The 27,088-nt window shown below is 37.4% G+C and overlaps 1 protein-coding gene across 5 annotated transcripts in view; it reads left to right on the top strand.

The window, feature by feature from the left end:
- DIS3L2 (DIS3 like 3'-5' exoribonuclease 2) overlaps positions 1-27,088 on the top strand; it is a 344,092-nt gene that overhangs the window by 166,655 nt on the left and 150,349 nt on the right. For all 5 annotated transcript variants that reach the window (XR_004623668.1, XR_004623670.1, XR_004623669.1 and 2 more), the window contains exon 9: positions 11,951-12,124. Coding sequence is in view for 1 of the 5 variants with exons in the window: in XM_002917970.4 (XP_002918016.1) it covers positions 11,951-12,124 (174 nt within the window). In the remaining 4 variants the exon portion in view is untranslated. The remainder of the gene's footprint in view (positions 1-11,950; positions 12,125-27,088) is intronic.

The following is a 27,088-nucleotide window of genomic DNA, read 5'->3' on the forward strand; positions in this document are numbered from 1 at the left end:
TAATTTCTTATATCTGTAGCTGGTCCCTTCCCTCAATAAGTTTTTCACTTACACATGACACTGCCTACACAGGACACACTTACTTATTTATATAAAATATTACACACACACGCGCGCGCGCACACACACACCCTGCCTATTAACTACAGGAAGTTAGGAATGTTGTTTCAGGACTGTCCCCATTGATTCTACAGTATGACCCAGTTGTAATGTCACTGATTGTGAATGGGAACCGTATTTGTGGAGGAACTTTGGTGAATGAGAAATATTGAGGTGGTAGTCATTATAAAGTACTCTAATGAAGATAGGTCTCTATCTCAGAACTATTTATTATCAAAATTAGAAAAAAAATTAATTTTTTGAAATACATACATATTATATATTTACCAGTAAAATTATTTAAAACATGTACCACTAAAAGTAAAAATCTTCTAGAATTTCACCCCCAGAAATAATCGCTATTAAGGGTTTCGTGTATATTTGTCTAAAATATTGTTTTTAAAATATTTGTTAACGTTCATTGCAAAGTATGTTTCACAGATAAAAGTATATATGTAACACTTATGTAATTTTTGAATACTGATATTAAAACCAACTCATGAACCCACCACCTAGATTAAGAAATATATCACAATATTGTTGAAGTGCCCTGTATTCCTCTCTATCCTAACTGCTAGTTTTTCCCCCAAGAGGTAACTACTTTCTCAAACACAGTAATCAAAATGTGCTTTTCTTTATACTTTACCCATATTTATTATCCCTAAAAGTATTAGTTTTGCTTGATTCTCAACCTTACAAAAATACCTTGCTACATATGTTCTTCTATGGCTTGGTTTTTTCATTTAACATTGTTTCTAAAATACATTTATATATTTCATTCATTTTAATTCACAATATTTCCATCTCCTGAAATATACCACTATTTATTTATTTATTTATTTATTTATTTATTTATTTATTTATTTATTATTTTATTTATCTAGCAATGGATATTTGGGTTGAACCAAAGTTTTGCTGTTAGAAATTATGCTCCTATGAACATTCCAGTGCTTACTAACTGAAGTTTCTCTAGGCTCTACTTAAGAGGAAAATTAATGCATCACACATATGTGCATGTTAAGCTTTACAACTTTATAGCCAAACCATTTTGCAAAGTGACTGTGTCCATTTTTAGTCCTATTAGTAGTATGTAAGAGTTTCTGTTGCTTCACATTCTTATCAACACTGGATATAGTTAGACTCTTCCATTTTTGCCATTCAAGTAGGTATAAATGGTATCTTGTGATCTTAGTTTATATTTTCCCAATTTCTAATGAGATTGAGCATCTTTTCATTTATTTATGGTCATTATGTTTTCTAGAAAATGTCTTCCTATCTTTTACATTTTTTTTGCAGTTCAGTTTTTGTTTAGATAAATTTTCAGAAATTGCAAAACGGTACCAAGAGCTCCTATGTACCTTTGGCCAGCTTCTCCTTATGTTAACATCTTACATTACCATAGAATATTTATGAAAACCAAGAAATTAACCTTGGTATGATACTATTAAATTACAGTATAGAACTTAATTCAGATCTTACAAGTGTCTCCACTAACATCCTTTTTCTATTTGAGAAACTGGTCCAGAGTCCTACATTGCAATTAGTTGTCACGTTGCTATAGTTGTTCCAGTTTGTGACGGTTTGTCAGCCTTGTCTTTCATGACCTTGACACTTTCAAGGAGTACTGGTCAGTGATTTTGTAGAATGTTTCACAACTTGGTTTGTCTAACGTTTTCTTATGATTAGACTGAGATTAGGCATTATTGGGAAGGATACCACAGAGGCAGTATGTGTCATATCAGGGAATACATGATGTCACTGTGTATTACTGGTGATATTAACCTTGATCATTAGGCTAAGGAAGTACCTGCCAGAATTCCTAACTTACTGTTTTCCTCTTGTAATTATTAGATTTTTTGAAATCATCCAGTTATTCTGTTTCTGCTTAAACTTTCATCCCCCCGCCCACCTTTTTCACATTCATTTTTTATCAGGCTGTTATTTGATTTTTTGGAGTTAAAAAAAGTGTTCTAGGAAGTAATCTTTGTAGCAGTTACTGGTAGGGAAAATATTTTCTCTGCTGTTTATGACTTGTTTTTTCATGTTATTAATGTTAACTTCTGAAGAGCAGACATTTTAAGTTACATTTTCCAACTTTTGATACTGGCATATAGAATTACAATTAACTTTTGTATATTAATCCTGTATCCAGCCATCTTACTAAATCCCCTTATTAATTTTAATACTTTGGACATAGTTTCCTTTGGATTTTCCTTGCAGATAATCACATCATGGGTAAGTAATGACAAGTTTGTTTCTTCCATTCTAATTCCTATAACTTTTATTTCTTTTTCTTATCTTCCTAAACTGGCAAATTACAATTGAAGAGAAGATATTTTCCACACTAATAAGTGACAAAAGTTCAATTAGGAATGAAAGCAATAGTAGCAGGCTTCCCCCCCCTTGATTTGGAAGTGCTAATATTAATAATTTTGCTAATGTGGCAACTAGTTTTTAAAGAACTCTAGATACCTAAATACATGTCTTTGGGTTTTATTTGTTTTTACTGTCTTCAATTTTCTTAGGTTTTCTTTTGCTGATTTCAAGGAGGAATAATATGCCCTTTTTCTAGGCTCAAAAGCATTAACTCATTAATTCATTTATTCAATAAACCATCATGTTCTGGGCACCTAAAATGAGCAAGTGTCAGTGTAAGATACAGAAATAATGTTTATTCTTTTTAGGATGATCCTCTTCATCCATTGGTAGAGAAGAAGAGATGTACCTAAGGCACTGGGACGCAGCTAGAAAGTGGCATGTGCCAGAAAGGAGATATAACCAAAGAACAGTGACAGCACTGAGGAGAGAGATCTACTCTGGAGAACAGGGTGGCTTCCTGGCCTTGCTCCTATATTCCATGAAGGTGAAATGAACATGGTATATGTTTTGTGGGCCTACTTCAATATGGAAGCCATAAAGGGAGGGCCTTTAAGATAGAACTATATTGCTTAAGGAAGGAGCTGCTTAGAGTATTTTTATGCTCTAGAACCAATAGTACCTTGTCAATATGTAGTGAACACCTGCAAGGTATATGATGTGAGCAGTCCTGAGATTTTATTTTTGGTAATAAGGGTGTTAATTTTTTGTTGCAGAGTGAAGGACAGGAAAGAGAAGTCTGCTTCTCACAGAAGATATTTTAAAGTATTTATATTAGTTAGGATGCTTTTAGCACCAAGTGATGGAAAACTCCAGGGCTTAGTGACTTGAGGATGTTGGCCCTTTGCTGTCTTCAGTGATCTAGTAGTAGATTTTCTATGGTATTGAAGACGCCCGCCGGTATGGTCAAACCACATGCTTTGTTGATCACATCCAGCAAGGAAGGGGAAAATCCTATCCACCAACCATGATATTAATCACAGTCTCCCGAGGAACCATACCCTGATTTTATTAGAGTAATGAAGATCTGCCTCTGCAGTTGAAAATGAAATGAGTCCCCCATATGAAAAAGATTAGGTTTCTGTTAGAAAGGAGGAAAGGGGGGAATAAATGTTGTGTGGGCATCACAGGTTTTTATTAAATTATAAATGTTTCTATATTACTTAATTAAAAAATATTACAATATTAAAGGAAGTTTAGAAAATGAGAAGTCACTCATAACCCTTCCTATCTAAAATAATTAACACCATTTTAGCTGTTCCCTTTCAATCTTTTTATAAATGTTTTTACATAGTTAAATTATACTATACCTTTGAACATTTCTTTTTTTGCTTTATGTCAGTCATTTTTATGTTGCTACATTTTCGAAATTATTTTTCTAAAGTGCATAATAAACAATTGAACAAAACTGCCATGATTTAGTTTACCATTTACCTGTTACTGAAATCTAGATTACTTCTTTTACTCCTTTGATTCAGTTTTTTAAAAAATAAACTTTATTTTTAGAACAGTTAGATTTAAAGAAAAATTGTTAAGATGTACAGCAATTTCTTATGTACCCTTGGACCTAATTTCCCCTATTATTAACATATTAGTATGGTACATTTATTACAATTAATAAAATTTGATGTTATTAACTTTGATTCATTAACTTTAATGTTTAATGAATTTTAAACATGACTAACTGAGGTCCATACTTTTATTCAGAAATCCATGATTTTTAAAAATTGTCCTTTTTCTGTTCCAGGATACCTAACTTTTAGTTGTGGTCATGTCTCTTTAGGATCCTCTAGGCTATGAGCTTCCAGGTTATTTTTGAAGGATACATTTTAGTGAAGAGTAGGCTGAAGTGTGGTTTTTGAGAGAATCAGCCAGACATTTTGATGCAACATTGAATCATAGTTGTCCAAAAGCAGCTGTAGCCATTTTTTAAGACAATGACAAGAAGATAGACACTACTTAGAAAGCTATAATATTTGAACAATAGCATATGAAAGAGAAAGTAATTCTCCGTATTCATTTTAAGTAAAACTTACACCAAAATTAAAAAATGAAAGCAAACCTTTCTGTAAGACAGACAATGTGTGAGTCCATTCCCTAGTAGTTTGTGCTTTTGTTTAGATCCCAGGGTGTTCTGGTTTTTAGGGTAACGGCAGAATTTATGAGTGAATAAACAGCATAAGAGTCTTTCTGGGACATCTAACGCCCAAAATTCATGAGCTCTTTCAGCTGCTGACCTGTTAGATTTCTATCTCCTGCAGGCTGTCCAGGCTATGCTGCTCTCAATTATATCTCCAATGAAAATCTATAATAAATTTATTTAAGTAAGGTACTTGAGAAATGTTCTCTGGAACTTAGTAAAATAAATATTAATTACTACTAATAGAAACTTGGAGTCATTGATGACATTTGGAAGTCATAACCAAATATAATTTTGTTTTTATGAGCCATATTGTAATTTTAGTAAACAAATCAAGATTCTTTGGATTCAGAATATAGCCTAGTGAAAATTTTTGCCAGAACAAAAAGCACCAATAAAGTAAAAGGATTTTTTTCATTAAATTTCACTGAAGGTCCAATGACTGATACGACCTGTTCAGGCGATTAATATTAGATCCATCTTCATCTGCTTACTTTTGTCATCCTTCCTTCTACATTCCCTCCCCCGCAGAGGCAGATTCAATACTCAGCACTAGTTGTCTTTTTTGGCGAAATTTCTCCATGTCTGGTAGGCCATAGTTCTTCATCTAGTAGGTTTTCAGAAAAGGTTTATGAAAACTATATTCCCTGAGTTCTTGCATTTAGAAATCTTCATCTTCCCAATCCAGTAACGTCACTAGACCATGTTTCAGTGGTGGTTTTCGTATTAGATTTCCTGAGACATAGCATATATGCCCTTTCTATGTATAAAATTTCTTTTTCAGGAAAGTTGTCTTAATATCTTCGAAATGTTTTCTATTCCATGTATCTCGTTCCTTCAGGAATACCAGTTATGCTAATGTTGGATCTCTTTCATCTGCCTTTCATATCTGTCTGTTTTCTCTATAATCTCTCAAAAATTCTTTGTACTTTTCAATTTCATTTTCCTCAACTTTTGTCAAGTTATATCTTAACGGACCTTCTTTTTTTCAGAGTCAGTTCTTCATTAGTTACCTCCTGTATGACCTTCATTTTTTGTAGTAGATTTATTTTTCTTTTCTACTTATTTCCTAGGTCTGAAGCACTAGTTTTTATTCCCTTTTGTGAAATTAATTTTTTTGCTATGCACCTGCATCTTTACTTTGAGTTCTTCCCTTATAGTGGTGATATATTCTTATGAATATCTTTGGTCAAGATAATAATTTCTGTGGCCATATACTTAGAGAGAATGTTTTATCCTTCTGCCATTTCTTTTCCTTGTTTCTTTCTTCCTTTTAATATGCAGTATTTTCTTGTTTAATAGCATGCCTGGGATGTTGCCTTTCCGTCTTTAAATAATGAGGTCTTCCTAGATTTTAGTATTCTATTTTAAAAGTTGGATATTATAAAATGCCTTTTGTTCAAATGTTTAGACCCTTTTCTACTTCAGGCATTAAATAATCACTTTTGGCCACTCTAATGTCACTAGGTAAGAGTAGGGTGGCCAGTGAGTTTTAAGTCTACCTCACAAAGACTGGTATTGATGCTCTTACCACATCGAAGAATGTTTCTTTTCATGCTAGTTTCATTCTCTAAAACCTCTATATGATCTACGTCATTGTTTATACTTCTCCCAGAAACTGTATGCTATCTGATTTTATGTATAATTAATTATTTTGTGTGATTTTTAAATACTGTAGAGTAGAATCATGTGAAATCGTGTTTTACAGGTAAAAAATGGTCAACTACATTGGCAATTTCTTGTCTCAACATAATCTATGATTAATCTCTCTATATTATTACTCACCATTCTTGAATCTTTTACTTTTGAGTCATCCCTCAGCTGGCTTGAATTGCAAATACGTTTTTTTCAGGAAATGGGTAGTATACTTTGTGCCTTGTTATATCAGTTGGGGTTCTTGGAGTCTTAGGTTCCAATTCAGAAGAATCATGACTATATCTCCAGAGATATTAAAATCTCTCAGTTGTAGAGGTGAGTATTATTGTGAGTGGGTCTTAAATATGATATTGAAAGGCTCAGCCAGACCATGTGCTTGGCTTTAGGATATTAAGAGCAACTTTGTATCCTAGAGGATAGCCCTCCAACCTCATAAGGTGCTGCCTCCCAATTTAGTTCATTAGTACACTATTACACCATTCTAATCAGTGAGTTCATTGGGCTTTGCTACCTCTAGAAGATGAAATCCTCAATTACAGTGTTGAGTAATATAGCATCATAGCTTAAAAGATCATTTGGTAAATCTATGGATTGTGTTTCTATAAGCAAGGAGGGTGGAGCGAATGAGGGTAGCAAACCCAAACCCAGAATTAATGTTTCTTTTAATGGAGAGAAATAACTGCCTTCTGCATCATAGAAGAGCTCAGCAAACTCAATCTGCTATCAAGTAATTGGTGGGTCCTCCTGCTATGGTTCTGAATCAGATGCTCAGAGCTGGTTGCTGCTGCTGGCAAACTGGCATCCTGCAGGTGTGGTAGTCAGGTCATTAGTAGTGAGAGGAAGTTCATGCCATGGAGCTAATTTCCCGCTACCTTGTACTTTGTTCTTATTCCCATTGAGCAAGCGCTGCAGTGGTTGGGGAGGGGGTTGGTTGACATTCTCCGGACCGATCATCCTACCTCCACAGTGGAAGTCCTTTGCTGAGCATTCTCATGGAACACAAGTAGTCATTGGGCTCCTTTCAATAGGCCCATTTCATGCACATGTCTCTTCCCCAGACATCCTTGTTACCAGTACTCCAATCTTTCTTCTTTCAGGTCCCTATCCATCTGGCTAAACTTGTAGCAACTGCCCATCAGGCCATGTTTCTTCAACCAAAGTAGACCATGGATATATTGCTTGAAGTTCTGCTTGCAGGGAGGAAGTTTCTGCTCTACTGTCTTTTCAGAGACCACCCCTTAGAATGGATATAACCCTGTCATAGCCCACTTAACGATTCATGACAATGGAAGGTCAGTTGGAACTAGGCAGCCAAGGTCTTCAGACTTTTCTGCATCCTCCTATATAATAGTGTGTGTGTGTGTGTGTGTGTGTGTGTGTGTGTGTGTGTGTGTGTTTGTGTAGAAAGAGAGAGAGTCTGGTTCTCTGAGTCTTATTCTTTCTTATTAGTACCCCCACTTTTCACATAAGAAATTTAGTGAGACCCTGAATTCAATGATTTGACGATTTATTGCCCTTTAAATTTTTCCCCCCAGCTTATCCTGGCAGCTGCAAGAGGTTCGAAATATGTGTTTGATGCATATAGGAAGTCCCTCAGTTTTCAGTTTAGCCTGGAATCAGGAATTTAGAGGCTGAGCATGTAGATCTTTTTTTCCATCCCTTTTCAGGTTCTCCAGGCCTCTCCCTTTCTGTGAGCTCTTTGATATCTTTTCAATAAATTCCTTTTCCAACCAGTTAGTTTCTTGCGCTTGCAACCAAGAACCCAGACAGTTAAAGACATAAGTATTAGGAGATGAATGTAGGAAACAGAACCTCAGGAAGCTATGAGAATAATAAATGGGTTGGAAGTAACTCAGGTCCCATTAATTTCTAAAATGTCCTTCAGACTTCAGAGGCAATAACAACAGGTTCCTTAAATCTTCAATGGGAACTTCATTCTAGTGAACACAGGTAATAATGTAGTCATTTTGAAAATTAATGAGACTTGAATCTTTAAACTGTCTACCCTCCCCCCCACTTTTCAAAAGTAGGCTCTGAACCCAACATGGGGCTTAAACTCACAACCTTGAAATCAAGAGTTGCATCCCCTATCAACTGAGCCAGCCAGGAGCCCCCTCTCTAGCTTCTTCATTGCAAATAAGAGAAACTAACTCTGGTTGAAAAAGGAATTTATCGGAAGGATATTGAAGGGCTCACAGAAACAGTAAGAGTCTTGATTATTTTTTTAAAAAGTTGTAGGTGGGAACCAAGGCAAATCTGGAGAGGCAAGGACAAGAAATCCAGTCATCATCTTTATCAGGATTAGTTTGGCCACAATGCCAATGGCTCTACCACTGCTCTTACAGATCAGCATTGCCACTGGACACTGTTTCTACCACTGCTATCACTTGAAACCACTCTAGCTGCCATGAATGAAGTCCACATTCAAAGTCATGAGTTGAGGCAGAGTCTAAGTCATACGCAGTGTGCTGGCTACTGGTTTTCATGGAGTGAGAGGGGTGTTCTGTAAACACCTGGCGTTATGTAGGAGGCTAGTCACTTCTGTAATGGAAATTGTAGTCCTTTGGCCTGCTTACATGCAATTTAGAAGACTTCTTTTTTAATATGTATGGCTTTTCTTTCTTTTTCTTCATGGCACTCACTAGGACCCCCAATCCCATGTAATAGTATTGGTGAGAGGTAACACCTTTGTCTTCTTCCTGGTTGGGAGGAAAGCATTTAGTGTTTGACCATTAAGTTTTGGTATTAGCTCTAGGGTTTTCCTGGGGGCCAGTAATCAAATTGAGGATGTTCCTGCTCATTACTTATTTGTTGAGAGTTTTGATCATGAATGGATGTTGAATTTCGTCCAGTGCTTTTCTGCATCTGTCAAAATGATGGCATGTTTTTCTCATCATTTGCTAATATGATGAATTATATTGATTGACTGTTGACTGTTGGACAGATCTTTAAATCTTTACTTACTCATGATGTATTATCCTTTTTATATACAGTTGACCCTTGAACAATGCAGGAGTAGCAGCACTGACCTCTCGGACAGTTGAAAGTCTGTATAACTTTTGACTCTTCTAGAATTTGACTACTAATAGTTTCCTGTTGATTGGAAGCCTTACCAATAACATAAACAGTCAATTAACACATACTTTGTATGTTATATGTATTATATGCTCTATTTCTATAATAAAGTAAGGTAGAGAAAAGGAAATGTTATTAAAACCACAAGGAAGGGAAAATACATTTATATTACTGTACTGTATTCATTTTTTAAAATCTGCATATAAGTGGACCCAGACAGTTCAACCCCATATTGTTCAAGGGTGAATTCTTTGTTTTAATATTGCAAAAGAATTTTAAGAATGTGTTCGTGAGGGATATTAATCTCATGAATCCTTTGTCTGATTTTGGTATGAAGGTAATGCTGGCTTCAGGAGACTAGTTGGAAAGTGTTCCTCTTCTACATTCTGAAAGCGTTTGTATATAATTGGTATTAATTCTCTTCTTAAATACTTGGTGGCATTTACCAGTGACGCTATCTGGGCCAGGAGTTTTCTTTGTGGGAAGGTTTTAAAACTATGAATTCAGTGTTTTAAATAGATACAGAATATTTAGGTATTGGTTTCCGCTTGAATATGCTTTTTTTTTTTTAAGATTTTATTTATTTATTTGAGAGAGAGAGAAACAGCCAGCGAGAGAGGGAACACAAGCAAGGGGAGTGGGAGAGGAAGAAGCAGGCTCCCAGTGGAGGAGCCTGATGTGGGGCTCGATCCCAGGGTCCTGGGATCACACCCTGAGCCAAAGGCAGACACGCTTAACGACTGAGCCACCCAGGCGCCCCTCAGCTTGAATACCCTTAAGCAGTTTGTGTCTTTCAGGGAGTTTATCCATTTCATCCAAGATGTTGAATGTATTGGCTTAAAGTCATTTATAATTCCCTTATTATCCTTTTAATGCTTGTAGGATCTATAATGGTGTTTCCTCTTTTATTCCTGATATTGATAATTTGGGTCTTTCCTTGTTTTTCTTGATTAGCCTCACTAGAAACTTTTCTGTTTTATTCTCTTCAAAGAATCAGCTTTTGATTTTATTGGTTTTCTTTATTGTTGTTCATTTTCTGTCTTTTGATTTTTATTTATTATTTTCTTCCTTCTGCTTACCCGGGACCTGATTTGCTTTTCTTTTTTTGATTTTTTAAGATAGAAGCTTTAGGTCACTAATTTGGGACATTTCTTCTTTTCTAATATGAGCATTACATTTATTTAAAGCAGAATTTCCCTCAAAGCAGTGCTTCAGTTGCTTCTCACGAATATTGATTTGTTGTGTTTTATTTACTTCGAAATATTTTCTGATTCTCTTTTTATTATTTAGCCCACTGGTTGTTTAATTTCCAAATATTTATGGATCTTCCTGATAGCTTTCCGTATTTTCCCCCTCATATTTTTGCTGCTTTTGGCTTTTTTATATGCTTTCTGGGAAATCACCCCCTAAGTTTGAGGAAATGACACTGGTCTGAGTCCATGTTGTATGTGAGGAGCCCACAGGCAACCCACAGGCTATGGAACTTATGCAGGTAGGCAGGTATATGTGTCAAATATGGGCTGGTTTCTCTTGGCTGGCATGTGAGAGGTGGGGCCAGCCCTGCTGCCACCACTGTCTTGTTCCAGTAGCAAGGCCAAAGATGGGAATTTGTTAAAAGTCTGCATATGAAGCAACCACATCCCCAGTCTCCCTCTACCACTGCGCACCTAAGAACTCTGGCAGCCAGGCATCTACCCTTACATAGGGAACAGAATCTTCTTCAAAGAAATTGAATGGCTCCAGAGAAAGCCCGAATGCCAGAGCTAAACCCCTTGCAGGAAGAGTATCATATTTCCTATTGACTATCTGTGTTCAACACATAACTTAGACTTATGGTCTGAATGTGGCATGCGTATGAGAATTGAGCACTATCAATTTTGGTATATTTATAGATGACCCATAGATGACGAGTAATATTTGCCTTCTAAAAGTGGAACCCTACTCATAGCATCAGAACTATTCCATTAAATGCAATCTTACTTTTAATGGACCAACACCCCAAAATGTGAATGGTAGTTTGCTGAGTGACCAGACTGCAGATAATTTTAATTTTCTTCTTGATGCATTTCTGTATTTTCTAACTTCTTACAGTGCAAATATATTAGTAGTGTGTTCAGATAAGATATTTTAAAATAGTAAGGTAAAAATTAGAACTGTGAAAAAATGTAAGTATCAGATCTGATCTAGTGAGAATGATAAGCTATAGGTGCTGTGAAACTAATGATGTAACAGCAAACTGGGCTAATCAGAACTGTCTCTAAAGGTGTTTGCAAGAGAAGGAATTGACAAAAGCTCCTAACAATATCAATTTGACTTTTTCATGAAAAACAGTTGCAAGAAGCCCAAGAAAGGCCATCTGGCCCAACTCTGCACATCAGAATTCCTGAAGAAAGTTAACATTATACTGTAGTTAGGGATTTAACAGGACAAGAGTATCATTGTCTCTTCTGCTTGGCCCCCCCATTCACTGGTGATGGTGTTCTTGCTGGGGGAAGGACAGGAGGTTTTAAAGATTTTCCTACTACCCTCACTTTTAGAGAGGAAATGGATGTCTATCATCCATTTATTCACTAACATACTTGTTCCTCTCTGTCCTGTTCACAGGCAGCTGGCTAAGAGTCTTGGGCAGGCTGGTGAAATCGAGCCTGAAACAGAAGGAATACTAACAGAGTATGGTGTGGATTTCTCTGATTTCTCCTCGGAAGTTCTAGATTGTCTCCCTCAAGGCCTGCCCTGGACAATCCCACCAGAAGAATTCAGCAAGAGAAGAGATTTAAGGTAAATATCTAAAACTCTTTTAAGAACAACACGTTTCTGCCTTTCTGTCTTCTAACTTCACTTTCTTAGGGACGGGGCTCAGATATTTCCATCTTTCTACCAACATTTAAATTCAGTTCAATGGAGAATTAAGTGCTAAAATTAAGCTAAATCCAGCCCACTGCCTATTTATATATAGCCTATGAGCTAAACATGGATTTTGTATTTTTAAATGATTGAAAAAAATCAAAATCAAAATAATCTTCCATGAAAATTATATAAAATTCAAATTTCAATATTCATTAAGTTGTATTGGAGCACAACCATGCTTATTGGGTCATATTTTGTCTATGGCTATCTTTTTGCACTACAACATTAGGGTTGAATAATTGCAACAGAGACCATATGGCCCGCAAAGGGCTCTCTGTCCCTTTATAGAAAAAGCGTGCTCACGTCTGATCTAGACCATTCTAATTTCAAAAGATAAAGTTGCTATCTTTTTTTCCTCATTGTTGTGCCCTGTAGGTCTGATCAAATAACGACCATGTTATCTGGTCAGAAGTACCTTCCTTTAAATGGGCCTCTTCAGGCACAGAGCAAAGGATTCAAAGCTTCTGTGCTTGGAGCTTCATTTTAAAGCTTTACTTTTAGGTCTGGAATTTGTTGGAAAGTACTTTTGTGGTATTTTTATAACAACATCTTCTTTGAAGATGTTTCTTCATTGTGGGATGTTAGTTCTTTTCTGATATTTCTCTTCAGAATTTGGTTTCAGTGCTGGCATTCACTCTGGATGCCACATGGAGATATTTAGAACCAAGAAACTTTTCGTACAACCCACTGAGGCTGTGGAAGGTTTTCTGCTAAGGTCATCCCATGTCAGAGTCTTTTCCACCACACTTGCTCACTTCATGCAGCTGAACTTATGATACCTTTGCTCTTGGTGCCCGTTACTCCACCTAATTTGAGAATCCTCCTTCTCTGCTCCCTCTTGCTATTGTGTCTTTTAGGAATTTACTGCCTTTTTTTCTTTTCTTGCCAAGGGTAGGCAAGGGAAAGGAGATGACAGTCCCCTTTCTTACTTGTTAGTAGCTCTGATGGAACACACATTTATATTTGAAGTCATTTAACTCAAGTTACCATCCCAGCTTTCAGCAGTAGCCACCACTTGTGGAATTCCTGCTGGTCAGTGATCTCATCAGGGGCTTTGGGATCTTGGGCCCAAACCTTACTCTCTCTGAACTGTCATTTTCTCTTATACAAATGGAAGGGCTTATTTTCTGAGATCTTTCCCTAAACCTAGGAATCTATTTTTTAAAAATCTGTAAAAATGAAATGCTGAACTTCATTGGTTGAAGTTTAAGTCAGTGTAGCCATTCTGCAGTAACTATCAACATTTGAAATGTACCTACCCTTTCACCCAAAAAACTTGACTTCCAGGAATCCATCCTACTCAAAGTGTATAAGGATAGACATATAAGAATGTTGATTGCTGCTCCATTGTAAAAGTGACACTGCTAATGTCCCTCAACAAAGGGATGGTTTTTTTTTTTTAAGATTTATTTATTTATTTGAGAGAGAGAGAGGGGTACACAGGTGTGGGAGGGGCAAAGGGAGACTCTCAAGCAGACTCCCTGCTGAGTGCAGAGCCCAATGCGGGACTCAGTCCCATGACCCTGAGATCATGACCTGAGCCTACACCAAACATTGGACACTCAACCGACTGAGCCACGCAGGTGCGCCAGCAAAGGGATGATTAAATAACCTATACCATACCAGCAAGGTTGCATTCCCTACAGCTGCAAACCAGGAACTAAATCCACAGGGACTGTCCTAAAGGGACAGCTATCTTATGTTGCCAAGTAAGAGACAAGTTTCAAAACAGTGTATGAGCCTATTTTTAATAAAGCCAAAGAATATAAAAATGCTATCCAAATGTATGCACCCATGCATTTATTTATTTATTTATTTATTTATTTATTTATTTATTTATAAAAATATATAATGCACAGAAAAAGGTCTGGAAGGAAATACATCAAACTGTTGATAGTGATTATCATGTGGACTTGGTGGGGTAGTAGGAGGTAGGGAGGCAGTATTTTACTTCATTTTATAAATTGCTCTACTTTTCAAATTATTTTTTTAAATAACTTTTATATCTTTTAAAAATTATAATTGGGACTATCAGGAAAGAGAGGTGCTCAATCTTTTCTAGCCTGGTTCCTAGCCTACAGATAAATAATAAGGCACTTCAACACTCAGCCAGCCCAGCATGCTCTCAGTTCCCCTCTGGTGGTTCTATGTTGCCTTTTTCTTTGGCCCCAGTTGTCTCTGAGTTAGACCACAGAACAGAAGGCCTTGCTCTGCAGAAGACCTCTGTTAAAATATGCCTATGTGTCCTGTGCAAGGATCCACAGATAACAGGCAGCTTATAGGATGAGCTATAATATACTGCTATGAGCATCGTATCAGAGATTTTTTTTAAATCACCTTAACCTCCCAGTACTTTCTCCTTGCCTATTATCTCTAGGATTATGTTTCTAAAATTCAAATCGGATTTCCTTTACTCCTTTAGCTTAAAATCTTTTAACTGGTTCCTGATACCTAAAGTAGTCATCTCTAAGCTTTTTTGAGCATGCATTCCCAATAACGTATATGTCTTTATTTTACAATCACAAGCATATTTACTACTTTGCTAATTTATTATGTACATTATAAATATACATAAAAGTGGAAAAATGAGAATAAAATAAATTTTAAAGATATTTTCCTTTAAAAAGGTGTAGAAGGGACGCCTGGGTGGCTCAATTGGTTAAGCGTCTGCCTTCGGCTCAGGTCATGATCCCAGAGTTCTGGGATTGAGTCCCGCATCGGACTCCTTGCTCAGAGGGGAGGCTGCTTCTCTCTCTGCCTGCCACTCCCCCTGCTTGTGCTCTCTCTCGACAAATAAATAAAATCATTAAAATAAATAAATAAATAAAAATAAAAAGGTATAGAAAACTCTTCACATTCATAATTTTATTTTGGTGAGAGCAGTGTGATTGAAATTCATCATTTTTTTAAAAATTTTTGCTCTCACAACCTGTGATATAGAAACACAAAGGTCTGATGATAAGTTCTTTCTATTTTGATACTTAGTTTTAGATTTAGTGGTTTTCGTAACTGAAAAGGATACCTCAGAAGAAGTGAATCGAACTTACTAAATCATAATACTCATTTTTTAGTCCTGTTTACCAATTATACTTGGAAATATAATCTAGCTAATAAATTTTCATCTTTCATGATGTCAGTTCTTGTGAACTAATTGAAAGGTGCTACATTTTTAGATTTTTTAATGGGTTCATAGTCTTTGGTTATTCTTCATTAGGCATTTTTAAAAAAACTAGTTAGAAAATTCTCTCAGAAAGTTTAAGTGTATAGTAGCTTTACACTTAGATCGTTTTAGGTCCCCAAATTTATAACATTTCAAATGCCCTTTTAAAAATTTTGTCTTCAAAACCTGAGTTTCTGGTTTTATTTTGTTCAAAAATCAATAACTTTTTATCTTATTGTTAAAATGTCACCTTTACCTTGAAGGAACAGATTGTTTTTATTTTTTTCTAAGAATCTGCTAGGTAGATCTGTTTGTTTTGAAATCATACGTGTGGCTGCTGATGAATTTATATTAGGGGCAGAAGAAATGTCAACTTTGCCTTTTTCCTGGTATTAGTAGAATTAGTATTATTAGTTTAGTATTATTTTCAGTCTGTGGATCTTTGTAATAATCTTTTCTTAGCCTCTTGTCTATTTTGTAAGGTTTAGTTTAGCTGAAACTAGGTAATTTCCATGAATCCATGTACAGGGCATGAGCAAATATCCACTGATCACAGTTGGCTGGAAGCATAGGAAGTAATGAGAATGCCAATGTCATTGCCTTTGTGTTCTGGAACACCGACTCTTTCATCGGGACACTTCACTTATCTCCTGACCCACATACCTTTTGAGGCACCAGGGTTAATTCTTCATGTATGTATGTATGTAATCAGTTAACTTCTTAATTTTTATAATAAAAGATAAACATAAAGAGAAGTCGGTGGTATGCTGAAGTCTTGTGATCTGATTACCTTTTCCTTCTCTTCAGTCTTAAAATAGATTCATTCAGTTTTTCAGCCAACAAATATTAATTGAATACCATCCATGGGCAGTGGGGATTCAATAATTGGATGGGATTGTGCCGGAGGGGAGAGTTACGTGGTACAAACGTTTGTAGTACCATGATTTTTTCTGCCCAGAGGTGCAGTGCCTTCAAAGAGGTATTTATCAATATTAATTTTCCTAGAAATGTCATAAGAATTCGGAATGAGTCCCAGCACCCACTAAAAAACATGTGCTATGAGTAAATTAATACATATTCTATAAACTCCTAAGTGAAACCTTCTATGCCTTTTTCCTGTCTTCTCTCCTATATACATCTTATATATATTATTTTTATATGTGTATATGTAATAGATGCCAAGTTCTAAGTTAGTTACTGGAAATAGAGACAAGAAAGGCCCAGTTCTTGTTCTTTAGGACTTTATTCCTTCTCAGGGAGACAGATTTACACTCCCGACAAATTACAGCAAAGTATGGCAAGTGCTATGGTATCAGTATGAACCAACTGCCAAGGGCATTGGTGCTTGAACCGAGACCTGAAAAATGAGCAAGCATAGAGGGAACTAGAGTGACTAAAGCACGCTTCATTTAGTGATAGGCTGTGGCTGCAGAAAAGGTGACACATTCCTCTAAGACTCCCAGATCCTTCTCTACTAGGGCTCACAACTCCTGTGGTTTCGATAGCTTCTTGACCTCTTCTGCTCGGCCACCCTGCCGTGGAGCCTGCAGCATTACTCTGGCTCTAGCTACCTCAGGACTTCTACATACCCATTTAGGTTTGGTATTTGAACAATTATATTTGGAACAGAAAAGTTCCATCAATCTTTAAACCTCATAATCCAATTATGTCAGTAAAATTCCAGTTTTTTAGTCCAGTGGAATTGGGGTAATATTTTGCAAACTGAAGTTGAGAGAAATAGTGTTTATTTTGAAAAGAAAAATGGTTGGTTAGCAATTTTCAAGAAGGAAGGCTGGTGTGAACTCCTAGGGGTGATCGGGCCCTTCTGATCGCGAGCACCACTTTTCTGGACCTTCACCTCCAGTCTCTGGAGAATCCCTGTTTGCATGGCCTAGACCTGCAGCTCTCTTTAGCAGGGCATCTGAGGTTAAAGAAAAGCAAAGAGCAAGCAACACCAATACTTCAAGCCTTTGGGGATCAGGAAGAGAATGTATCCGAGGAAACTGCTTAAAGGGGGTTGCACCAGAGGCCTGAGAAACCCCAAGGTTGTTTCTGAGACTGGCTCCAATTATTTCTAATTTCATTCTTATTATTTTGTTTCCTTTGTTGCTAAACTGGAATAGGAAACCAAAGCTTAAAAGCTCAATTAAAGTGGAAAATGAAAACCTAAATATTGGAGGGGGAAAATACCGTGCTAAACTGATTTTTATATTTTTCCTATAGTTAGTAATATTGTGGAAGTTTGGATCACATCACTTTTTAGTAAAATATGAGCTTCCTTGAAGTGGAGGTAGTCTCTATAGTTTTTCACAGAAGAACTTGTGGATATCTATTTCTTCACTATCCCCTCAATAAAAAGGATGCCCAGTGACCTCCACCGGACCATTACAAATGTGAAACTTGGCACTTAAAATTGCTTGCTCTAAATTTTCCAATTGCTTTCTCTCTCTCTCTTTTTTTTTTTCCATTTAATGTCGTTCTGCCAACTAGTGATTTTATTATTATAAACAGGACATTGTATTCACTTTTAAGAAGAAATATGAAGCTGGAGGTAAAATTACAAACTGCAGCTTCTCGGCTGCCAAAATAGAAAACAGTGAGCTAAAAATACCGAGCACAGAAAGGGTGCTGTGGCAAGAAATATTGAAATATCTTCAAGATGGAACTGTTCCAAACAGACAGAAATTTCCTTTTACTCCAGGTAAAACCAACCTTGAAATAGCTGCTTGAAAGGAGAGACATATAATACTAACCTCTTTCAGGTCAACCCTTTTGTGGGAAAGCTTTCAAACATAACTAACATTAAATGACTAATGATCTTGCTGTTTATCAGGAAGTCCAGTATGATTAAATTGCCATTTAGAAAAGGTTCCTCTGGTAAGGGAGTGTGGCAGCGTAGAAGGAGTACTAGAAGTCAGTCCTAGCTCTCCTGGGAACTAGCGGGGCGATCTTGGGCAAATTAGTTAAATTTGGGGAGATGGAGAGAGAGAGAGCACTTTCATCCTTTGTAAAATGGATTATTTGATCAGGTTAGGATTTTCCAAAAGATGTTGGTAGGTCATGCGTCCTTTGGGATTTTAACAGAATGTCATGGAGTAAAATGGTTTTATGGCCAAATATTTTTAGAAAACAGTGGGTTAATATTTTCTTAGAACTTTTTCTCTTGGATCATCTCATGGACCTAGTGCTCCTTAGACTACACGTTGAAATTGTGCAACTAAATATTTCAAAACGTACTAGCTCTGATGGAGTGTGACTCTGAGATGTCCTCTTGGAGTTACTCAGAGTCATCTCATTTGAAGAGATGGTGTTCCATCGGTGACTATCTGCTACATTTATCTGACAGATACATTGACTGTGCCTCCCTGTGGGCCACACAGGAAATCCAAGGATTGTGCTTTGAATCTCATCTCTTCATTGCCAAAGGAATCCCTTCTTTCCTTACTTGGAACGGAGCAAGATTAAATTGTTCTGCATTAAACAAGGAAGCTGTCATTGTCATTTAAAACTCCTGGCAATATTATTCCCTTCAAGTAAATCCCAATTCACTGTTTATGAAATTACAAAAAACTCGTGGATAATAACCAAGATTAATGGATCCTAATGCTTATATGGAGTAGTGGCTTTTCGGAGGTCTGTGCTCTGCCAGTCCTGCTGATCTCTCATATCCCTTCATTTCTTAATGCCTGGGTTGGAGATAAGACAATTTCCAGCAGAAAGTTTTGGGAAAGAAACAAGCCTCCCATTGAAGATAAGGGAGAATGGGCAAGGAAGACAGGATTTGGAAATGAGATCCACGAGAAGTAAATAATTGTATGGGAAAATCATTCTTAAAATTCTGGGTAGCTTGATACTCATATCAGTGCAAGTGAAAAAATGAAATTACCAACTTTATTGACAATAGAAAAAGAGGGAAATAAGTTTCTTAGCTTCTACGCAGTATCCTGTCCTGATTCAGCCCTTCTTCTTTCCCCAGACCATTTTACTCTCTCATAGCTCTGCATCTTACCCATGCCCTGCCCTTCATCTGCTTTCCAGGGCCCATCTTAATTGCCTTTGTCATCTCACTCTGGAAGAATTAGAGATGCCCCACTCTCCTTTCCCTTCTCCTTTTGTTCACACCTATTATACAGCACTTGCCATACTATCCTCTAACCTCCCTGTGCGTGACTCTATCCTGATGGATGGCAAAGCCCTCAAGAACAAGGGTTGGGCCTTACTTGTCTTTCTGTTTCTCGAATCTAACTCAGTACTTGGTATATAATAAATTATATACGTAAATACATGTGTATAGGATAAAAGGAGGGAGAAAAAGGAAAACAAGTTTTGTTTAGGAGTTTGCAGAATATGTATTAATTGGTTGAATATAACATGTGTTTCTAAGCAAGTGCTGGGATTCATTCCTGTTTCTTTTTGGTATTCCTGGGAAAATGAATGTTGACAAAACACAGTCCAATGCCTTCAAAGAGGTTGCTGTGTAATGTGAAAATTGGGTAGGAAAACATCTAAAAGAATAAAATGTTAAAATTGCTGTAATAAAATGAGGTGCAACTTCTGTTTCTGACAGAGATAGAGTCTGCCCATTCTTCCTGGGCCCTCCTTCTTACTAAAAACGTGAGCATAACACAACAAACAAGCATAGGAAAATTTGGAAAGGTGGAAAAGAGAAGGCGGACTGCGCCAGGGTCTCAGGACCTGAGGAACATGCCAGTAATTCCCCTGGTTTTCCTCATGCCTCCCATATAGCCCAGATAGGGTGCTGTAGAAGGCACCACCCTGGAATGACCAAAAGGCACAGGAAAAAAGATCTCCAGGAGATTCTTCCATCCTGTCTGCCACATGCAGGTGACACTCTGACTCCACTTTGGGGGATGTGAGATCTGAGCAGGGCCTGTCTTCCATCCCCTGCATAGCAGAAGCTGTTCGTGGTGCTCTCATTCCCTCGCTAAGGTAGTGTCAGTGGAACCAAGTAAGGAGCTGTTCTTCCTTCCCCCTTCTCAGTGAAAGGAGGCATGCACCGTTTCCCTTTGGGGATAGTGTCTGTGGGACCAAGTGAGGAGCAGACTCTGTTCCTCATCCAGTGGAAGCAGGTTGTGTTCTGATTTTCCTCTTGGGTAGTATTGGCAAAGCTGAGAGTGGAGCTGACCTCCTGTTCCCCATCCAGCAAAAGTAGGCAGTGTTCCAGTTGTCCCATGAGAGTAGTGCCAGCAAGTCTCAGAGATAAGATGAACCTCCATTCCTACCTGGCATCAAAGAGATGTGATGAGTCAGGGCTAGTTACCACAGCACACCCCCTGGTGTCCCTGAAACCCAGTGTGAACCAAGCCTGTACCTCCTGTCACCATAAACCAAAGGGTGGGAGGCAGGGGTCATTGGCACTCACTTACTCCCCACTCCTGGTGTCAACAGGGAGTTGAGCTTCTGCCCCCAAACTGTTGTGACAGGACATATCAGATTTTAGATTTTCCCTTTCCTGGTGGCAGTGGGACTTCGCCAGGAGCTTAGTTTATACCCACACTTGGAATCAGTGAGACAGTGTGAATTGGTGCCCCTTTTTCACCAGGAAGATGTCAACAGGGCTGAAAGGAGGCCTGGATTGCTATGTACAGTGAGGCACTGTGAGTCTGTGTGTCATTTTTGCTGTGTTGTTAGCAGTGGGATTCAGCAGGAAGCTGAACATGCACGTTCACCTGGCCCTTGAGCTACACTCAGTAGGAGACTGCTTACCAAAAAACAAAAACAAAAACCTATGAAAAACTATATAGGATCCAGAGTCTCCTAATATAATACCCAAAATGTCTACAGTACAATAAAAATTCACTTGTCATACCAAGAACCAGGAAAACCACAATTTGCATGAAAAAAGTATACCTGTTACCAGTACCGAGATGAATCAGATGTTGCAATTATCTGATAAGGATTTTAAAGCAACCTTTCTGAAAATGCTTTAACAAATAATTATGAATTCTCTTGAAACAAATGAAAAAAATAGAAAATCTCTACAAAGAAATCAAAAAAATAAAACAAATGGAAAATATCCAAGTAAGAAATTCTATCACTGAAAACAAAATAAAACAAAAGCTATCTAGAATTCAATAGTAGAGTAGAAATTATAGGATAGAATTAGAGTTAGTGAACTTGAAGACAGATCAATAGAAGTTACCTAGTTTAAGCAAGAAGGATTTATACGGTAATAATAAAAGAGCTAATATTTGTATCATTGGAATCCCAGAAAGAGATGAGAGAGTGAATGGGACTGGAAATGTATTCAAAAAAATAATGGCTGATAACTGCCCAAATTCAGCCAAAGACCAGCCTTCGGCCGACTCCTGTAAAGAACTGCTTCACTTCTGATACCAGACGTGTGGGTTTTCAACACCTAAGGCAGTTCTGAACACCAGCTGGGTGTCCTACAGTGGAACTCAGTTCTGACGCTGTCAACCTAGAGGTAGTGTCAGATCCCATAGGTTAAGGGCTCAGTCCCACAAGATTGCCCCCTCCAACTTCAGATGCCAGTCACAAGTCCAGGTTGTTACTTGTACTCTAGCCAACAGGCTATAAATTGAGGATACCTAGGCCCCCTCCTCAGGTTTGATTAATTTGCTAGTGTAGTTCACAGAACTCAGGAAAACAGCTTACTTCCTAGGTTGCTGTTTTCTTGTAAAAGAATAGAACTTAGGCACATCCAGATGAAAGAGATGCATGGGGCGAGTATGTGGGAATGTGGCATGGAGCTTCCAGGCTCTCTCTGGACATGGCATCTTCCCAGCACCTCCACAAGTACACCAACCTGGAAACTCTCTAATCCGATCCTTTTGGGTTTTTATGGAGGCTTCATTACGGAGTCAGGATTGATTAAATCATTGGCCATTGCTGAATGAACTCAATCTCTAGCCCCTCTCTGCCCTCCCCTGAGGTTGGGGAGTGGGGCTGAAAGTTCCGGCCCTCTGATCACATGGTTGATTCCTCTGACAACCAGCCCCCATACTTAAATGCTTTCCAAAAGTTATCTCATTAGCATAAACTCAGGTGTGGTTGAAAGGGATTTGTTATGAATATCAAAAAACACCGTTACTGCTCCTAATCACTTAGGAGATTCCAAGAGTTTTAGGAGCTCTGTATCAGACACAGGGATGAAGACCAAATGTGTATTTCTTATTATAAATTATAAATTATTTATAAATTTCTATATATAAATTATTTTATATATAAAATTACAGTATCACAACCCCAAACAGCACAGACCCAAAGAAACCGACGCAAAGACACATCATCTTTAAACTCCTAAAAACTGAGTGCAAAGAAAGAAATCTTTGAAGCAGAATGAAATGATGCATTATTTGTAGGAAAACACCAATTCAAATGATAGTCGTTTCTCACTTGAAACCATGGAGGCCAGAAGAAAGTGGCAGATTTTTCAAGTACTGAAAGAAAAGTAATGTCAGCCATGAATTCTGTTTCCAGCAAAAATATCCTTCAGAAACAAAGAGGAAATAAAAACATTCTCAAAGAAAAGCTAAGAGAATTTGCTTCTAGCCAACATACCCTGAAAGCATGACTGAAGAAAGTTCTCTAAACAGAAAGGAAATGATAATGTAAGATGGCATGGAATTTCAGAATGCAAAGAAGAATATGAGAATGGGTACAACTGGGGGCAAATATCATGAACTATCCTTGTGAGTTTCTTAAATCATATTTGGTGGTTGAAACCAAAGTTTGGTTGTTATAACCAAAGTTATAACAATAATGTAGTGATCAGTGTATGTGGAAAAATACTGAGACTGTAGAGAGGGAAAAGGAACCTAAGTGCAATTCAGGTTTCTATACCTCAGTTGAAGTAGAAAGAAGTTGATATAGTAGACTGTATAAATTACATATAGGATGGTACCTAGAGCAACCACTAAGGAAACTACACAAAGTGATAACTTTATAAACAATCAAGATGGAATAAAAAAATAAATGTTCATTCAACCTACAAGAGAAGACACTTTGTAATGAGAGAGGAAACAAACAGAAAACAAAGTGTAAAAATGGCAACTTAACCCCTAAGATATTCATAATTACCCTTAATGTAAATTGCCTAAATACACCAATTTAAGCATAATCCAGTCATTAGATTTCCAAACTCATTTTGAATACAATGACATAGGTGGGTTTAAAGCAAAAGGATGAAAAATGATAGGCTATACAAATATAATTTTAAAAAAGCAACACTGGTAATATTGTTATCAGATAAAATAGACTTCAGGGCAAAGAAAATTACTAGAAAGAAAGAGGGACATAATGTTAAAAGGATCATTCCACCAAGAAGACATAGTGATCTTAAATGTGTATGCACCACACAGCAAAGCCATTTTGGAAAACATTTTGGAAGTTTCTTGAAGTGTTAAATGTAGAGTAAATGACCCAGTAATTTGACTCCTAGAGAATTGAAAGCGTATCCACACAAAAACTTGTACACAAAAGTTTATAGCTACATTATTTATAATAGCCAAAAAATGGGAACAATCCAAATGTCCGTCAGCTGATAAACAAATAAACAATATGTGGTATATTCATACATTGGAATATTATTTAGCCATAAAGGGGACTAAAGTAGTGATACATACCACAGCATGGATGAACCTTGAAAACATTATGCCAGATGAGAGAAGCCACATGTAAAAGGCCACATAGTGTATGATAAGAAAGTCAGTTAGTGGTTGCTAGGGGCTACAGGGAAGGGGGAACATGGAATGACCCTTAGAGGGTATGAAGTTTCTGTTTTGGGTGATGAACATAGAATTAGGTCATGGAAAAGATTACACAACTTTGCAGATACTGAAAACCTCTGATTCATACATTTTAAAAATTATTTATTTTTCAGCTAGCAGTTATTGCACTTTGGATAAACCTCATTGATACTGCCAACTACACAAAGATTGAGTTGTACATTTTAAAAGAGTAGATTTTAGGGGCGCCTGGGTAGCGCAGTCGTTAAGCGTCTGCCTTCGGCTCATGGCGTGATCCCGGCATTGCGGGATCGAGTCCCACATCAGGCTCCTCGGTTGGGAGCCTGCTTCTTCCTCTCCCTCTCCCCTGCTCTGTTCCCTCTCTCGCTGGCTGTCTCTATCTCTGTCAAATAAAGAAAATCTTTTAAAAAAAAAGAGTAGATTTTATAGTATGTGAATTATACCTCAATAAAACTATTAGAAAGAATAAATGTAATCTGTCATTTCAACAGAATTAAAAATGAGAAATCATATCCTATCAGTTATTATAGAAGTGGCATTTGGAAACAGTCCAACACACATATATACTAAAAACTCTTCAGCAGGCTAGGAAAAGAGACGAATGTCAACTTGATAAAGAGTATCTATAAAAAACTAGAAGGGATAGGCACATAAATTAATGAAACAGAATAGAAAACCCAGAATCAGAGCCACACAAATATGCCAAATTAATATTTGACAAGGAGAAAAGCAATTCAGTGGCGGAAAAATAGCCTTTTCAACAAATGGCATTGGAGGAATTGGGGCTGTGTAGGCAAATAAATGAACCTTGATCTAAACCTCATGCCTTATGCAAAAATGAACTCAAAATGGATCATGGACTTAAATATAAAATGTAGAACTATAAATAGTATAGAAAAGAGCATAAAAGGGTCACCAGGATTAAGCGTCTGCCGTTAGCTCAGGTCATGATCTCTAGGCCCTGGGATCCAGCCCCACATCGGACTCCCTGCTCAGCAGGGAGCCTGACAGGGAGTCTGCTTCTCTCTCTCTTTCCCTCTTCCCCTCCCCACCACTAGTTCTCTCTCTCTCTCTCAAATAAATAAAATAAAAGAGCATAAAATACTTATGTGATACAAGGCTAGGTAAAAGAGTTCTTATGCTAGACACAAAAAGCACAGCCCATGTAAGGAAAGATGGATAAATTCAACTTAAAATCTTTTTGTCTGTGAAATACCTTGTTAAGAGTATAAAAAGACAAGCTAGCCTGGGAGAAAATATTTGCAAACCACATATCCCACAAAGGACTGGTATCTATAATACGTAAAGAACCCTTAAAGCTCAATGATAGAAAAGCAGTACAGTTAGAAAATGGGCACATGACATGTTCTTGAAGAGGATATACAGATGGCAAATAAATAGATAAAAAGATGTTTAACATGATTAGCCATTAGAAATGCAGATTAAGTCCACAGTGAAATCTCAGTACGCACCTGTCAGAATGGCTGAAATAGAAGGAAAAAGCAAAGTTGGTGAAAAGCTCAAGCAGTACCAAATGCTAATAAGGACGCGGAGAAAGCAGATCCTTCACACACTGGTGGTGGAAATGTAAGATGGCACAGCTACTCTGCAAACACTTTGACAGTTTCTTTAAAAAACTAAACACAACCACCATACAACCTGGTAATTGCATTCTTGGGCATTTTTCCTGGAGAAATAAAAACTTATGGTTCACACAGAAACTTGCACACACATTTTCGTAGCAGTTTTATTCATTTCAGGCCCAAACTGGAAACAACCCAGATATCCTTCCACAGGTGCGTGGTCAGACAAACCGTAGTACGTCCGTATCATGGACTGGGACTCTGCAATAGAAAGGAATGAACTAGCGATACATGCAACAGCTTGCGTGAGTCTTCAGGAAATTATGCTGAGTGAAAAAAAGCCAACCTGAAACATTACATCTGTATGATTCTGTTATGTAACATTTTAGAAAAGACACGTTTTGGAACTGGAGAATAGATTTGTAGGGGGGAAATTGGGCATGATGATTATTAAAAGACAACTTGAGGGTGCCCTGAGATGATGGTAGCATTCAGTCTCTTGTTTGAGGTGGTGCTTACATTAACCTGGATAAGTGATAAAATTGTGTGGAACTTAATGAGCACAGTGAGAATGGGAAATCTAAAGATCAGTGCATTGTATCAATGTCAAAATCCTGGTTTTGATATTGTATTATTTTGTAAGATTTTGCCATTGGAAATGGGTAAAAGGTAATAGCGTCTCTCTGTTATTTCTTACCACTGTATGTTAATCGACAATTTTTTATCTCAAAATAAAAGGTTCAAATAAAAAAATAGGCATCAGGTGAACACAGCTGAAAAAGTAATTAATTTTGCATGAAGAAGCTTTAAAGCCAGGTAACCTTTTAACTTGGCCTTGAAGGATGAAGAGGATTTCCACAGGCATTTGTCTTATTATTGAAAAAGAAGAAGAAGCAACCAACACTGCTTCTGACATTCTCGAGAAGATCTCTCAGTAGGAGGATATGCCTGTATGACCTTTGATCTGTGTCAGTATCCATCCTTAAGCCGAAATGAAAGTCAGGAAAATCTGAGACTGTGAAATAGAGGGCAAGAACAAAATGCTTAGATGGGGAAAGAGCAGTAAAATTTGGATATTAAGTGCCTAGGATACCAAAAGGCAATGTCCAAGGGGCAGAAAGAAGAGGAGGCCTGGCACTCAGGAAGGAGGTCTGGGCTGCAGATACGTATTTCGGTGCATAGAAGTAATAGAGCCCCCAAGGGAATGGATAAACCCGGTAGGAGCATGCGCCTGAACAAGAAAGGGGACCAGTGATGGACTGAGAAGAGCTCCAGTGTTTAAAGGATGGAAGCTTCTTAGGAAAAGGCGGGGTTGGGGGTGCAGGAAAGAGGATATTCGAAGAGTTAAAGAAAAGGCAAA

This window comes from Ailuropoda melanoleuca, chromosome 2 (assembly GCF_002007445.2).
Source record: "Ailuropoda melanoleuca isolate Jingjing chromosome 2, ASM200744v2, whole genome shotgun sequence".
Taxonomy (NCBI): domain Eukaryota; kingdom Metazoa; phylum Chordata; class Mammalia; order Carnivora; family Ursidae; genus Ailuropoda; species Ailuropoda melanoleuca.